This window comes from Salarias fasciatus, chromosome 10 (genome assembly GCF_902148845.1).
Source record: "Salarias fasciatus chromosome 10, fSalaFa1.1, whole genome shotgun sequence".
In the NCBI taxonomy this organism is placed as follows: domain Eukaryota; kingdom Metazoa; phylum Chordata; class Actinopteri; order Blenniiformes; family Blenniidae; genus Salarias; species Salarias fasciatus.
The window spans coordinates 23,459,254-23,475,581 of record NC_043754.1 but is presented as its reverse complement, the minus strand read 5'-3'; the positions used below and the strand labels follow the sequence as shown (position 1 = coordinate 23,475,581).

The window sequence follows — 16,328 nt, the reverse complement described above, 5'->3', positions numbered from 1 at the left end:
AGAGGTCGTAGTAGAGGACAGTGGGATTGGAGGAGCTGAGGATGAGGCTGATGCTTCCTAATTGTTTCAAGACAGCAATGTAAAGACAAAATAATGAGGATGCCATTATTACTTTAAGTTTTGTAAAACATCAATGGAAAGAAAGTAACTGGAGTGAAAACTTCCTCACCGCTCTCTCAGTCGCTGGTGGGATGGAGGTGGCAGAGGGCCGCTTTGCCACAGGTGAGGGAGGAAGAGACAGAGGAGAGACCGTCTGAATAAATGTCCTGGGACTGCGGGCAGGTGACTGTGCTCTGCTTGTTGTGGCACTTGCAGGGGTGCTGGAGGACACAGAAGAGCTGGAGGCCTGATGAGAGAGGGAGAGAGAACAGCTAAAAACATCATCCATTGAAATGAGCCGGACAACACCGTGCTGCTGCTACATTACCTTGCTGACATGTTTTCTCGCCAAACTCAGGTTTGGTGTCAAGGCAGCACCATGAGACGTGGCAAACCTTGACTTTGTAAACTGCAGAAAAAGTTTGATAGTGTTTCCTTCAACATGTTTTCTCTAAATATTTTTGCAATTACCAACACCTGTAACATCATTAATATTTACCGATGCCAAAGTCAAAGGGGCTCTGGGAGCAGTCTGTCCAGATGATGTTGTTGACGGACCTGGACAATCTGGAGCGCTGGGGGATGTGACCGGGACACTGGCGGAAGGCTGCAAGAGCACAGGGAAGAAAAATTCATTCATTCATACAGAATAAAACACATTCATTTCACGAGATACCAACATACCTTATTTGCATGGAAACCGCAGCTACAAGTTTGCGTCTGGCCAAATAAAGACGATTGTCCCCTCCGCTGCATAGGGCATTTCTCAATCTAGAATGCAATTTGAATATATCTTAATGCCTCACACTTTTTTAAATTAAGTTTATTCTTAATAAGTGCACACTAAATGCTGATTATTATGTCCAACATACCTTGACATAAAGATCATGCCACTTTTTCTGGCGTGGTGCTGGTCTATTGCCCGCCTCAGAGGGCCAAACGCCAGAAGCAGCAAACCTTCGTAGGCGGGAAACCCATTCGTCATCCCCCATCGCTCTGTGTTTCTTGTGTTTGGAAGCCATCTACCATTAACAGAGGAATACATGCACACGTTACACCAAGAAGTCCAGTGAGAGTTTATACCTAATAAATAGCTACTACTAATATGTGTTAAATTGCTGTCATTATTATTTGTAGGTACATAAGTTCAAAAAGCACAAATTCTATTATATCGTATGCATATACTGCAAATTAATTAAAGATTGTCAATGAAATTTCTCAGCTGATATTTTTGCTAATAAAACAGCACAATGAAGCTGCAGTAAAAAAAGACTTCAGTCATTGCAGTTACAGGCGAGTCGGGCCTGTAATATGTGTCCCTGCAGCTCAGAGAAGCTCTCCGAAATTGTAATATATAAAAACTGTATAGTTTAATTGGCACACTGCATAATCAAACAATACTCACATGGCTATGATAATAATTGCAACAAAAACAGAACTTTAAATAGCTAAAACAGCTGAAAAACCTCGACGTATTCTGAAGTGGAAAAAAACAAGCATCGAAATAACAGAATAAAAACAAGCATGGATAACACGAATGAATGAAAAAACTCTCCAGAGTCATCACGTCATGTCACCACGATGCCACGACTGTTTCTTTCTTGTGATTATAACAGTGTCGTATGTGTAGCTTATTAATATAGACTAAATGAAAGTTAATATCAACTTACCTTGATGTGCAAATCCACTGTGTTTTTCCACGGAGTTTGAGGAGGGGGAAAAGGGGGAGGGGGGCGCACACCGGGAGCGGGTCCCATCCTGACTTGATACGTGTCCTGTCATTGGTTGTTTAGCGAGCTCGTAGTAAGCTGGACACCGATTGGTCAAGAGAAGCACGTGCTCTACGTGGGCCAGAAGAGACGTCGGTTGGCTGAACAATTCTGGGGATGGAGAGACGCGATTGGCTGCTTTGAGAAATTCTGGACAATCGAGATGTGGATTGGGTCGGCAATTCTGGGCAATTCTGGGCAATTCTGGGCTGGAGAGAAGGAGATTGGCTGAAAAAGCTGGAGACGCGGAGACGCGATTCGACGAGGAAAAGCAGCCGGACGGCTCCCAGGTAGCGCCACTCTGCTGTGTTTTTCCAAGTCACGTCAACTTGTAATCCACAGTATCAGTAACTTAACCTCAAGGAGCCGTACAGCAGCAGTGGTGGTCTTTACAGGCCTTTATCAGGGTTGGGGAGTAACGGATTACATGTAACGGCGTTACGTAATCAGGATACAAAAAAATGTAACTGTAATCCGTTACAGTACACACAAAAAATATGCAATCTCGTTACAGGTACTTCTGATAAAAACACGGATTACTGAGCGGGATCACTTGAAAATCAGACGGAATAAAGCAGCAACAACAGACATCCGCGCCGTATAAAGACATTGTGACACTTTACGACACTTTACAGCACTTTACGGCACAAACCGCCACATCGTAGATCTATAAACAACAGACACCGTAGATATATAAATGATAGACGACGCATCGACCGCTGTCTTGGAGCAGCCTCCCGCTCTACTGATATGTTTAACCGTGAATAAACAACCCGCGATGCCATCAATTTTACCCCCTGCTGCTGGAGTCATGGCTGCTCCAGAGAGAAACTCTTTCTTTGGCTGGAAACGTAGACATTTTGTATTGAAGTCAGATGAGGCCCAGAACTTCTCTGGACATTGTAAACTCTGCCTCCAGCTGTGAAAACGCTCTCAACATCCAGGAACTCATCAAACCTGAAGACACATCTCCAGGTATGAAACACACCTGAACTCACAGTGAAGCTAAAGTGTTGTTAGCCTGCTAACCTGTCAGTAACCTGCTGCTGAGAACCACAGCCTCACCAGGCTGAACTCAGAAGAGTCTGATGGAGGGAACAATACCTTCAGCCTGGATGGAGGATTTATTGGAGACTGCATGTTTCCTTCTGTCACTGAGGAATGAATCAACTCTGAACTCTTGAAAAAATACTTTGCATGGCCGACCTGAAGACAAAACACTGCTCCTCACTGCAGCAGTACAGCTACACAGCAGACTGAGTATATAATATAAATGTGTGTTAACACTGTCAATGCGGCTCCTGGTGCTGCTGCTGGACTGTAGAGCTACCAGAGGAACACAGTCTGAACTGATGGAGCTGATCCTGAGTCAGAAAGAAAGAAAGTCAGATTCTCAGTAGGTTTAGAGGTTAAAGGTCATGTTGTTGGTATTAATTGGGGCTGAACACACAGAGTTCAGCAGAGTTCAGAACACTCAGAGCATTTAGGGTTTACTGTGTAGAGTTGTCAATACACTGAGGATGACACATTGTCTTCATTTTTTATGTTTGCTGGTGAAGTAATCTAAAAGTAACTTAAAGTAATCTGGTCCATTCCTTTTATTTGAAGTAATTAGAGTAAGTTACTGATTAAATTTTTTGACAGGTAACTTGTAATTGTACCAGATTACAATTTTAAAGTAACCCTCCCAACCCTGGCCTTTATATATATCAGGTATGTTTTCACCCATCTGCAGTTTATAATGTGAAATGGTAGTAAATCCAGTGTATAAGTGAGGCCTGGGACTGATCAACACTCAGCATGTCAGATCAACTTAAATGATGTGGCTTAAAAAGGTAACAAACATGGATTAGATATTAAATGTAAAGTCAAATAACTCGAGCTGAAAACTGTAAAAATGAGGAGAAAAACTTCCGGGAGAGACCCCCTAAGCACCTGGTGAGTCTTTTCTGCATCTGAAAGTAAAGGTAGCCACTCCACTGGGTCAGTTGTTGCTGATCCAGAAGAAAGAGTGGAGATTGATGAAGAAGTAGAAGTTTGATGAGCCTCAGTGACCACAGAAGAAGGCCTACAGGGAAGATACAGGAAAATCTAATTAAATTAAAAGCCCTTTGAACCTTGAAATTCCGAACTTTTCCAAATTCTAAATTCTGACTCTGGCACAAGGTAGACTTGGTGTCTGGTGCAAAATTTGTTGTTGTTATTGAGAACAATTCAGGCATTGTGAAAGCTCATGCACTTGAGGACACATTTTTGGTGTTCCTTCAATATCGACTCGTTGAGGATGTTGTTTGGTAAGCAAACAATGCCCATAAACAAACAAAAAAACAACAGCAGAAATGCTATAAAGCAGCACGTTATCGCCGTTAACGGCCCAGCTGTAATATTTATCTGTATTTGTGTTGTTCACATACCTGTTTATGTTGTCTGAGCTCTCCATCCACCGTAGACGCACAAGGACAAAGACGTGACATGTTAACACAATAAATGTCCATTTACATCAGTTTATCCGCAGCAGAGTGGCGCAGCGGAAGCGTGCTGGGCCCATAACCCAGAGGTCGATGGATCGAAACCATCCTCTGCTAGCAGATTTTGTAACTCTCCATGTGATTCCTCACTCAAAACCATTATCACGATTATTTCACAAAGCAGCTGATGTTATATCCACCTTGACTCGGGTTCAAAGAAAGCAGCAAAACATCTGGAAGAAGCATTGAAACTCTGTGGCTGCCCCTGCTGGACTTGTAGGAAAACAACAGTGACTCCAGACAGAGTCACGATACAGAAGATGAGGGGAAAGAGAAAACGAACGTAGCAACGTTTCAGTTTTCTGTGTTTCTACTTTCAGCATGCACGGCTTCAAACACTTCCCAGAAAAGCATTTGGATGTCTGAATGTTGTCCTCTGCCACAATACAGCTGCTTTCACCTCTGCATCGCTTTGGGTTGTGACTGTTTGAAACAGATGTCTCTGGGATTGCAGTCCGCTTTTTACATCTTGGACTGTTTCTTTCCGAAGGTTAAAACCAGCATCCTTGTCTCTGTGTTCTGTATGAAAGTGCAGATGTCAAGTGTACTGCTCCATCACTGACCTCCCCTGGTAACACAGAACACAAAGAGCTTTTCTCCTTGATGTATTGTTGATTCTTGTCTTTTGAGGAACTTCTTTCCTTCTGCATTAGTTTTTCTTGTTGTGGTCATTTGTGTAACATTGAGCATATTTCAGTATATAGTTTGAATATAACAATTGTAATTTGTAGTGGCATGTGTGGTTTCAAGATGGACTTGATATTTGTTGAATATGTGAGCCTTTCCTCTTTCAGTCTGTTAGAATACCTTTATTTCTCCCCAGTGTGACATGGACCTTTTAAGTTCTGAGTTGAAAAGTTGTGGCTTGTTCAGTGAGTGAATGTCCATTTCTGACATCTTGTGCATAGCAGAGTGGCGCAGCGGAAGCGTGCTAGGCCCATAACCCAGAGGTCGATGGATCGAAACCATCCTCTGCTAGCAGTACTAGTTTTTCTTGTTGTGGTCATTTGTGTAACATCGAGCATAATGCAGTATATAGTTTGATAGTACTTTGGTCTGTCATTATTATCAATGGCCCAGTTTACATGGGTGTTTTTTTCAATCGGATTGTAAACAATCGTATTAAACGGAGTGTATTCATGAAGTGATCCACGATGAATTCTCGTTTACAAGGACCCTTGGTGAAGCGGATTATACAGCGTCCTGTGACATGTGCACAAAGTCTCACGAGGAACTTGCAGGTCTTTAGCTCCGCAGCAGCAGTCCTCAGCGCCGAGCAGAGAGTTTTTATCTGCTAATATCTGCTCAAATAATGTCCCAAAAGTCCATAAAACGCTGCTGGAGGAGCGCTGCTCCCCTGGCTGCAGCACCGCTGCACCGAGCGGCACGTCTCGTTGTGAGCTCTGCTCCGCGTGTCGATGTTTCGAATTAACTGGTGACCAATACATGATTGAAAAATGTAGTCGTTCTTGCGAACGTCGGTTATCGACAGTTACAGTGAGTGTATACGTTTAAAATCATTTGTGAGTCTTACTTTAACAGCTGCTGTAATCAGCCTGTGTTTACACAGACCTCCGCCGTCATTCGTTAACACGGGAACCAGTTAATCCATAACACCAGCCGGCGATGGCTTGTATTCTGCTATAGAGCTCTTTATACAACTCGCTATTGCGCGATTTGGTTCCATCTCGCCTCTCCAATGTTTTTTCTGTCGGGGTTTTTTTTACTAAAAAAGTGTTTTTCAACCACCTGCTGGTTTTTTGACTGTGCTGCTTCCCGTTTACTGGCACGTCACACGTCACTAGATGCATGCGCAGAACAAACACTCCCCCAGTACAATCTGCTCCGCTGTCAGACTCGTTTATAAGGGACACAGAGTGGATTGTCGATCGGCGTAGACCACCTCATACAATCGGCTCCAAATTACAATCCGCTCCGAGTGAAGCGGATCCACTCGGTCGTTTACATGACACATTTTACAATCCGCTCCATGTACAATCCGCTTATAGTGGTCCATGTAAACGTGCCCAATGAGTTCTGGAAGTGTTTTTGATGGTAGATTGGTTTTGGTGGTAAAGCTGCTTTTCATGCCCCAGTGTCCTCATGGATAAGGCCCTGGCCTCCTAAGCTAGGGATTGTGGGTTCTAGTCCCATCTGGGGTGGTGGACATTGAGTCACATCAGTAAGGTCAACATTGTTGGCAGCATGAACGATGGACAAAAGAAAGTAGACAATTACTGACAGGAAAACGTCCATCAGAACCACTGATGGCACAAATAGGCCGCAAGGTGTAGTCGTCTTCGTGTCATGTCCGCTTCACTAAAGTGAATCTAATCCAACACAAAAAAATTGTACAGTTCAAGCCGCCCAACACTCTGTGCTTCACTGACATTCAGATCCTCTGAAGTAGGAGGCCAAGGGCAAGACATGCCAGTAGAGTCATGAATCAGTGTTTTCAGGAACAATGCTGCTGTATACTGTGCTCTTATTATTGTCTGGTGTATTAAGGCGCTCTGTTGTTGTAGGCGTACCGTCAGGCTCGCTGTCAGTCTGACTCGGCTCTCTGGACTGGGCAGCTTCTCCACCGGATGAGCATGGCAGCATGTCCACCAACTTTTCATTGAACATTGTTTAGTTTCCACAAAAACCATCTCGCCGATGTTGCGCTTCGTGGTAGTGTGGAAAATCTTGCTGAACCCTGCCAGAAACACAACAGAGGAATAGATAAACATTACCTATCTTACACAGCATTGTATTGAGCACCAAAATCATTTTTTCTGTCACAGCTGATCTATCGGTGTAAATGAGTGTCATTGTGCTCCTGTTTTGTGGCAAAAGCAGAAAAATCCAAAGCTGTTATTGTGTGTGTTCATGAAGCAAAGACACCACATGAAGATTTGACATTTTAATACAGAGTTGATGAAAGTTTAGTGAGTTGATAAAAGTTGAAATAGGTAATGAAATATTTGCACATCTCCCTGGAGATGACACATTGGATGTTCCTGTTGACACTGAAATGTGATGATAAGTGAGTTTGTCCAGTGGCTCAGGCCCATACCAAGGAATCGCAGGTGTCCCACATTTAATGGCCGTATGGACATTGGGGTAACGGCGTGGATTGAGGAGCTTGAGGCGTGCATGTGCACCATGACCATGGCCATGACCATACCCAGGAGAACCGGCCCACTGATAAGTCCAGGCTGGTGGTTTTCAGACGTCATGCTGGACATGGTCCACTCCACGCCTGGGAAATGGAGACGGGGAGAGGACACCCACCTGGGGAAGCTCAGCCAGTGGAGAAAAGAAGTTAATGAAGGCAAGGGCATCACCGTCAGAGCCAAGAACCAAGGAAATGATTCAGGGAGGAGACTATCACACTCAGGGAGGAGACAAACAGATTTTCACTGTTCAGAAAAGCAGAACAGTTGCACAGAAAGCAGCGACCTGCAGAAGAGGACAAACATGAGCAGTAAGAACTTTTAATCCATTCAGTGTCTAGCTCTTTCATCTCCTTTAAATGGTGACTTTTTTTTACTACTATCATTGTTTAAAGATTCATAGTGTGAAATATTTCTTATCTACACAATCAGTCAGGTTCAGATTCAGGTAGATGTCAATGAAGCTGCTGTCACAGACAGTTATTGTAGAAGTGTCCTGTTTTAAAATCAGAACGTGGTGATAATGCTTCACTGCAATTTCTCTGCAGAATTTCGAGGTTCTTCACTGAAAGCAAAACTTAAGATTTTCAAAAAGAGATCAAAAAAAAACTTGTCGGGCAAGTCGGACGGTAAGAGACATTCCAACTTTCTTACAGGAATTTGATGTGGAGTTTTATTTCCTGCAAACACTGCCTGCATACACACACACGCACACGCTCAGTCTTGTATTTCTATCCTTGTGGGGACCGTCCATTGACTCCCATTCATGTCTAGCCCCTAACCCTGACCCTTACCCTAACCCTAACCCACACCACAACAAAGCCTAACCCTAAAGAAATGTTTTTGCACTTTTACTTTTTTCAGTAACAACAACATGGTCAAGAAAACACTGTTTCTCCTACTTAGGACCGGAAAAAGGTCCCCACAAGGCACGTCGTTCCACGTTTTGCTATCCTTGTGGGGACATTTGGCCCCAACAAGGATAGAAATACGAGAACGCACACACACATACACACACACACACACACACACACACACACACACACACACACACACACACACACACACACACACACACACAAAGTAACTTGGAGAACATGGGTGATTTTGTGGAAGTATCCGTGTCCATGCCTGTGCCTGTGAGTTACAGAAAGCAGCTCAGCTATTTAGAAAATTTACCGCCGATACTATGGAGGATTGAACTGATCACAGATCAGAAGATATTGTTTAACATACTGATTTTAAATCAGTCAGACATTTTTAGAATTTTGAAGCCATCTCCTATGTCATGTTTCCACTTTAGTCAACGTTATTTTGTTTCCTTGAAAATTTGAAAACAGATTGAGCGCCTTGAATGGCAGCTGCCTCCACCGGTGTGTGAATGTGATAATGCAGTGTAAAAAGTGTAGTCCATTTAACATTTTCTCTGTTGAAATTTGCTTGTTGCTGGAAGTTTGGCTGATTGTGTAGATTTCTGCTCTGTAACATTACCCGTGTGTCTGTGTCAGACTGTCTTGCAGATCAAGCTCACCTCAGGATGGTGTTGGTTGGGAAAACTGGAGTTGGAAAAAGTGCAACTGGAAACACCATCTTAGGAAAAAAAGTGTTTCAGTCGAAGATGTCGACGTGTTCGCTGACGTACAAGTGTCAGAAAGAAACGGGAGAGTTCGGCGCTCAGACTCTGGCAGTGGTCGACACTCCCGGTCTGTTCGACACCAAGAGGAGTGAGGACGAGGTGAGGAAGGAGATCGGCAGGTGCATCTCGTTTGCTGCTCCCGGTCCTCACGTCTTCCTGGTGGTCATCCAGCCCGGCAGATTCACCAAAGAAGAAAGAGAGACGGTGAGAATGCTGCAAAAGCTTTTTGGGGAGAAGGCAGCAGAGTACACGATGACTGTGTTCACCCACGGAGATGACCTTCAGCTGGAAAGCTGCAACATCCAGGATCTGATTGACGAAAACGAGGACCTGAGGGTCTTTGTCAGTCAGTGCGGTGGAGGACACCACATCCTCAACAACCGAGAGAGGAATCCAGATGAAGTCTGTTCGCTCCTGAAGAAGATCAACAGCATGGTGCAGAGAAACGGGGGCGGGTACTACAACAGCGAGCTGTTCGAGGCGGCCGAGAGGGCCATCAAGGAGGAGACGGAGCACCTCCTTCTAGAAAACCCCGACATGGAGCCTGGTGTGGCCAGGAAACAAGCCGAGGAGGAGAACCCCTTCAACTATTACGTCCGGAGAGGTGCTATGATCGGCGCCGCCATGGGCTTTGTGGGCGGTCCAGTGGCCAGTGGATTGGGAGCTACAGTGGGGGCCGCTATAGGGGCCATAACAGGGGCCATTAGAAGAAACCACTGCACCACACAGTAATCATAAGCTCACTGTACATCTCACTAAAGCTCCTGAGAATGTGTTTCTGTGCCTCAGTTGATTTAATAAAAATGATTCAAAGTTACAGGCTTCAGTGTTGCTGATAGGAAATACACTCTCAGTCACTGGTTTCTATCCAAAAAAACATCAATACACAGTCAGTCAGTCAGTCAGGTGACTCAAAGCCCACAGACGGGTTTCTGATCGTATCTACCAGAGAGATGTTTAAAATACCTGTTTTTAAATCCTGGATCATGCTTTCCACGTCCGTGTGTCCGCTTGGAGTGTATGCGCGCTGCTGATGTGCACGAGCTTCCTCTTATGCTGCACGGGCTCATGCAGGACGTGTGATCCATGCATCCTCCGAGCAACTTTTCCGGTGCTTCAAGCTATTTATCTGCTATATTTCTGCAGGTTATTTATAGAAAATGAAGTACATACCTTCTTAGTATATTATTATTCTTTGTGCCTTCCTCTGGCAAGGCACAAAATTAAGACTATGAGTACGGAGAGAGCAGACTGACCTTTATGGTGACTTCAGTCGAAATTATTAGAGGTAAAGCTGCACAAACGGTTGATGTTATCAGACAGAACAGCACCACCATGTGAACAATAGTATTACTGCAATCCCGAGCTGTGTTCTATTTCAAATGCCACATTTTTTGCACATTTCAACCTCCCCGACTCTACTCTGCCCGACTCTACTCGACTTGACTCGACTCGGTTTTGTTGCGTTTCCGCCGCCTTGTTTGACTCCATGGTTGATGTCTTGCCTGGTGACATTTTAAAATATTAAAGAGATTATCATTTTAAAGCAGTACTGTGCAACTTTTGCTCTCGCACTCCCCCTACTGGTCTGTGAAAGCTCACTGTCTGTGAATGTAAACATTCTCTGCATCACCAACAATTTCGTCATATTGTTTACAACAGCAGCGAGTAAACTGAGCTTTAATAAAAACTTTATTGATAATTAAGATCAATTACAGCTCCACAACAAAAACAAATCCACAGTTAGGATATTAATGGAGCTCATGGTTCCCGGCCTCCTCCCGTGTTGAGCAGGTCCTGTCAGAACCCCAGAACGGCCTGATTGAAAGCAGCATGGCGTCACTCTCTTCCCTCCTGCTCCCTGGATTCTCCAGCATCACTGACGAGCGGTTCAGAAGTTCATGGCGCTGGATCCGGTTTAGCCTCTGCTGCTGCGGAAGTCCGGCTTCTCCAGCTTGTCCAAGACCAGGCGGGGTGGGTCATAATATGCACACGTTTAGCGCCAAAATGAAAGAAACATCCGTGCTAAGTACTAAAATATGGAAAGGTGGCCCCGGTGTCAGCACCTGGGCTGACCCTGCTCATGTACAAGTACACTTCAGTCATCCTGTGTTTGCCAGATGATGGAGGAGAACGTCTACCTCTGCACTTAAATGTCCTTTACAAGAAGAAAAAGGTACTGAAATTGATCGAATCACAGCTGACCACTCCTCCAATATCAATCTAATTTAGTTTGCATTGCATTTTTTGTCCACTCATTTCACTCATGCAGTGAAGACGTTGCCAAGATGAGCGTAATAACATGTAATGTGTTTGTAGTAATGTGATAGCTGTTGTTGTTTTTTGTTTGCTTAATCATACAACATCCTCGACTAGTAGACATGGAGGGAGCACCACAACGTGGACCTAAGTAAAGCTGCTTTCACAATCCCTGTGTTGTTCTCAGTAACAACATCAAAGTTTACACCAGACACCAAGTCCTCCTCGTGCCAGAGCCGGCCCAAGGGAGCGGCTGCTTAGGGCCGCGGTGACCAGCAGGGGGCCCCCAAGAGAATCTAACGTTTAAAAAATTATTTTTACACTTTTGTTATCAAAATTACTTTGAAATTTTTATTTCTTGATTTTTTGCATGTTTGGGTGGTGATCACGCATCATCAAATTTATTTAATTGTATAAAAACCCAATATAATGTAAACAGAGCTCTGCTGGTTTTGTGATTCTCCTCCCTCTGAGCTCCGTGTTGCACACAGTGCGCATGCGCAGTGAGCATCCCAGCAGCAGGCTGACAGTCAACATGTGGCAGAAACGGAGTTGAAGAGGAAAGAAAACCAAACTCCAAGATAGAGGTACATTTAGTCCATTAGGTAAAGTCCATGGATACGAAATCATGTAGGTTTCAGCTTTAATTATTTGACTCTATATTTATTATCCAAACCATGTTTGTTGCTTTTTATAAGCCACATCTGTTTATGTACATAAGTTTTAAGTATTTATATTTTCTGTTTTTGTAGATTTCCATTTTAATGAGGCGCTGCTTGTAAGTTCAGTGATTTCATTTTTATTTTTTGTTTACAGTTTTTTTTAAACCAAATATTAAGCAGTTTATATGTTTACTGTGAATACATTTAATTTTCATTTATTTGATGCTTTTAGTTGACCAATGTATCTCAGTATATCAGTATCACAGTTAAATAACCGGTTTTACATATTGAGTGTTAGTCAATCCCAGGCCTCACTTGTACGTTGAATTTACTTCCATTTCTTTTTATAAACTGCAGATGGGTGAAAACATACCTGATCCATAAAAGGTCACTGTAAAGACCACTGCGGCTGCTGTGCAGCTCTTTCAGGCTGAGATACTGCTCCTCTGTGCAGCCAGTTGGGAGAGCTGCTGACTTTTGACAAATATGTTGAGAATTTTCTGCGAGTTTGTAAATCTGCTTCCACAACCTTTATCGCTGCAGATTGCAGCCAAACAAACAAACAAACAAACAAAAAGTCTCACAATGAGTTTTATGAGTGTATTCATAATAACAAATTAGAAAATGAGATGTTTTCTGTAGTTGGGTGAATGATCGTTGATCGGAATTATTACCATTTATGGAGGGCCCAAAAAATCATATCCACACAGATGTTAGTTCATTTCTCAGCACTTCATTAGAGTGACGATGGAATAATTGGAAACATGAGGTGAGGGAGACGAGGGACAAGGGGAGAGACCGTGACAGCAGGTGAGGATAGGAGACACACACAGACCAGTGGGAGGGAAGCGAGGATCAGAGGGAACCCTGACAACCACAGTGTGCTCCAGAAAGAATTAATATGTATTTATCTGTATCTGTGTTGTTCATATACCTGTTAATGTCTGAACTCTCCGTCCACCACGGACACAAAAGGGCAAAAGTGTGGCATGTTCACCATGTCCATTTTTGACAGTTTGACCCCAGCAGAGTGGCGCAGCGGAAGCGTGCTGGGCCCATAACCCAGAGGTCGATGGATCGAAACCATCCTCTGCTAGCAGATTTTAAGTAAGCAGGAACATTCTCATATACCCCTTTCCCACTGCAACTAGCGGGTCGTCCAGTGTCTGCGACCAGCTAACTATCGCCTTTCGCCTTTCCCACCTCCTGCAGACCCAGGTCTCACCTCCTGCTGGCGAGCCGCGTCGCTGCATTTTCCCGCACTGATGGTGTCCCACGTTGATGACATCATCAGCGCGACGGAGCAAAACGAAAGTAAACAATGCAGCGGAAAACGGTCCCTGTTACCTGTAGACGAATCTCCTCTTCCCCACGGATCAGGGGAAGCTCTCTGGTCTCGCTATCTTGCTACTGCTGGGTCATGTTGACGAAGGAAATCTCACGCTGTGTCCAGAAACAACAACTAGCGCGCTAACGTAGCCGCGCTGCGTCGACGTCATCATGTAAGTTCCTCCCACTAAAAGCCGGGAGAAAGCTGACCCGGGAATTTACCGGGTCGATTGCAGGGTGAACGACCCGGGTCGAAATCCCGGGTCAAACCTTTTCCCACTGCCACGAATTAGCGGGTTTAAACGGGTTTTTTGGCCAGTGGGAAAGGGGTAATATTTACCGTATTGCCCCGAATATAAGACGACTCCGATTATAACACGACCTCTATTTTTCAAAGATCATTTTGTGAAAAAAAATTCTCTAGACAGTAAGGTCACTCATAAAACAACTTTTTATGATACAATTATTATAAACTCAAAAACTCACAACTGAGATAACATTTCACGAGATATAAAATGAAAAAATATATTCTCTTTCTCAAAATAAGAAACAATACGCAACAAATAAGAAGCCTCAAGGGGTCAAAACTCCATAAATGATGTAAATAACTTTCCAGTGCCTTCAGCTGAATCAGGCTTTGGTGGTGGGCATTCCGTCTTTCTGTTTTTCAGAGACGTATTCACTCACCCTTCTATCAGTCTCTCTGAAGCGTCGCACTTGGGACCACGGAAAGCTTTTCTCATAGCGTTAGCATCTGTAGGCGTTTTTTCTGTGCTCTCCAATAAGAACGAGGCTCTGCTCCACCAGATCTCCTGGCGGCTTGGCAGTAGTTTGATGACTCTACTGCGTTGATCAGCATCAGTTTAAAGTTGGTATCATAACTTCGCCTCTGTTGTTTGCTCAGTTGTCCAGCATTGGAGCCCCTTTGTTCCAGATGATCCGCCATTTTTCATCAGATCATTTCATCTCATTTCATCGCTCCACTCGCTCTCTGGTCAGTGATACTTTGGCTCCATCTAGCGGCGCGGATGCGTACTGACCATCTACCGTAAGTCCGCGATTATAACACGACCCCACTTTTGAGGATGCAATTTCTGGAAAAAAACATCGTCTTATATTCGGGCCAATACGGTACTTAATGCACTGGACAAATGATTTAGTCACAGATGTTCTTCAGCAGAGCAATATTCTGAATTCCACTGAACTAAAGCCGGGTTCACACTGGAGACTGCAGCTAATCCGTAGTCATTAAAATCAATGCTGTGGCTCACACCGGCCACGGTCCAGCTGCGGTCCGGCTACGGGCAGGCTGTAGCCCTACCGCGTCTATCCAGACAGAATTAACTCGGGTGCTGGAAGGAAATGTGTTAAAAAATAAGTGATTTCAAAATAAAATCTGTGTCGTGTTGTTGCCTTAATATTCCATTTTTTTAATTCTTCTGGTAGAATACAGAACAAACAACATGTGGTCATTCGCATTAGAAGAAAGAATGGTTCTGTACTTCGTCACTGCAGGAAAGTCAAACGACACCAAAATTGCACTAAACAGCTCTATGACGGGAGCGGCTCTGTGATGCCAGATTGGGCGGGTTTCTGCCAAATGAAGCTTCTTTTTTAACACGTCTGGTGGGTTGATGAAATGGTTTCGTGTTGTGACGTGTTTTTTATTATACAAATACGGTTTTTATGGTTGTGACGTGCATTTTCAACAGAGATGACAATTTGGACTGCTTTCTATTGAGTTAAACGGGTTTCATATTGTTTGGGGGATAGAGCGACGGATCTGGCAACCTCCTCCAGCGGACTGCAGCTGCACCGGAGGCGGTGTGAGTCACTGTGCTGCGGTAATTCCGTACTGTAGACGGAACACAGCCGGAACGGATCCAGTGTGAGCCCGCCGTCATGCTTCAGTCACAGGTGTTTACATGATTTACCATGTGATTCATCAGCCAAAGCCAAACTCCCTCCAGCATTGTAATACAGCTGATGCTGTACCCACCTTTATCTTCAAAGAAAGGAACAAAAACATCTGGGGGAAGCATTTAAAAACTGTCTACCCCTGGTGAACTTTTAGGAAACAGCAGTGGCTCCAGAAAGCATTATAACACAGTGGCTGAGGAGAAAGAGAAAACTAAAATTCTATGTCTGACAAACTTCATCAAGCAATACTTCAAACACTTCCCAGAAAAGCATCTGGATGTCTGAGTGATGTCCTCTGCCACAATACAGCTGCTTTCACCACTGCATCACTTTGGGTTGTCACTGAAACAGATTTCTCTGGGATTGCAGTCTGCTTTTTACATCTTGGGCAGTCTGGTTTGATCCCAGGAAGCTGAAATCAGCATCCTTTTCTCTGTGTTCCGTATGAAAGTGCAGATGTCAAGTGTAGTCCTCGATAACTGACATTACCTGGTAACACAGAACACAAAGAGTTTTTCTCCTTGAAGCACAACCATGTATTGTTGCTTCTTGTCTTTTCATAAACTTGCTTCCCTCTGCACTAGTTGTTGTTTTGGTTGTTTGTTTAACATTGAGCATAATGCAGTGTGTAGTTTGAATATGACAATGGGAATTTGTATTGGCACTTGTGGTTTGAAGATAAAGTTGGTATTTGTTGAATATGTGAGCCTCGTCTCTTTCATTCTGTGTGAACAGCATGTCTTGCACGCCAGTGGCCGCACCCGCCAGTGAATGGACTGTTTCAAGATCCTAACACCTTTCTAAAGGTCCGAACGGGAGTCCAAACGAGGTCCGAACACGATCCTAACAACATCAAAGGGCTTCGGGCGAGCTCTGAACACGATCCTAACAGGTTCTAACGGGCCGTGACGTAAGACGGGGGCGTGACCAGAGAGTTTCGAGTGGCGGCCATCTTTTCTTCCACAGTT

The 16,328-nt window shown here is 44.1% G+C and overlaps 1 protein-coding gene and 2 non-coding genes across 4 annotated transcripts; all 3 read left to right on the top strand.

Annotated features, from left to right (window-relative positions):
- The first annotated feature begins 4,381 nt into the window (after nucleotides 1-4,381).
- trnam-cau (transfer RNA methionine (anticodon CAU)) lies at nucleotides 4,382-4,453 on the top strand. The gene has a single exon. It is a non-coding gene; the product is annotated as a tRNA-Met (tRNA).
- Nucleotides 4,454-7,794: 3,341 nt separating this feature from the next.
- LOC115395506 (GTPase IMAP family member 9-like) lies at nucleotides 7,795-10,005 on the top strand. 2 transcript variants are annotated; one of them, XM_030101080.1, is made up of 3 exons: nucleotides 7,795-7,865; nucleotides 8,103-8,183; nucleotides 9,063-10,005. In XM_030101080.1, exons 1-3 carry the CDS (start codon nucleotides 7,859-7,861, stop codon nucleotides 9,920-9,922), a joined length of 948 nt encoding a protein of 315 aa, XP_029956940.1. In that variant the 5' UTR covers nucleotides 7,795-7,858; the 3' UTR covers nucleotides 9,923-10,005. The 2 variants fall into 2 exon arrangements, with proteins under 2 accessions (XP_029956940.1, XP_029956941.1); XM_030101081.1 differs by lacking the exon at nucleotides 8,103-8,183 and having other exon boundaries at nucleotides 7,822-7,865.
- A 3,130-nt stretch (nucleotides 10,006-13,135) lies between these two features.
- On the top strand, nucleotides 13,136-13,207 carry trnam-cau (transfer RNA methionine (anticodon CAU)). The gene has a single exon. It is a non-coding gene; the product is annotated as a tRNA-Met (tRNA).
- Nucleotides 13,208-16,328: the final 3,121 nt, after the last annotated feature.

Bases quoted from the DNA above. Each gene is read 5' to 3' on its own strand.
- LOC115395506 (XM_030101080.1), top strand. The intron at 8,184-9,062 runs GTAAGAGACATT...TGTCTGTGTCAG, and splicing joins CTTGTCGGGCAAGTCGGACG to ACTGTCTTGCAGATCAAGCT.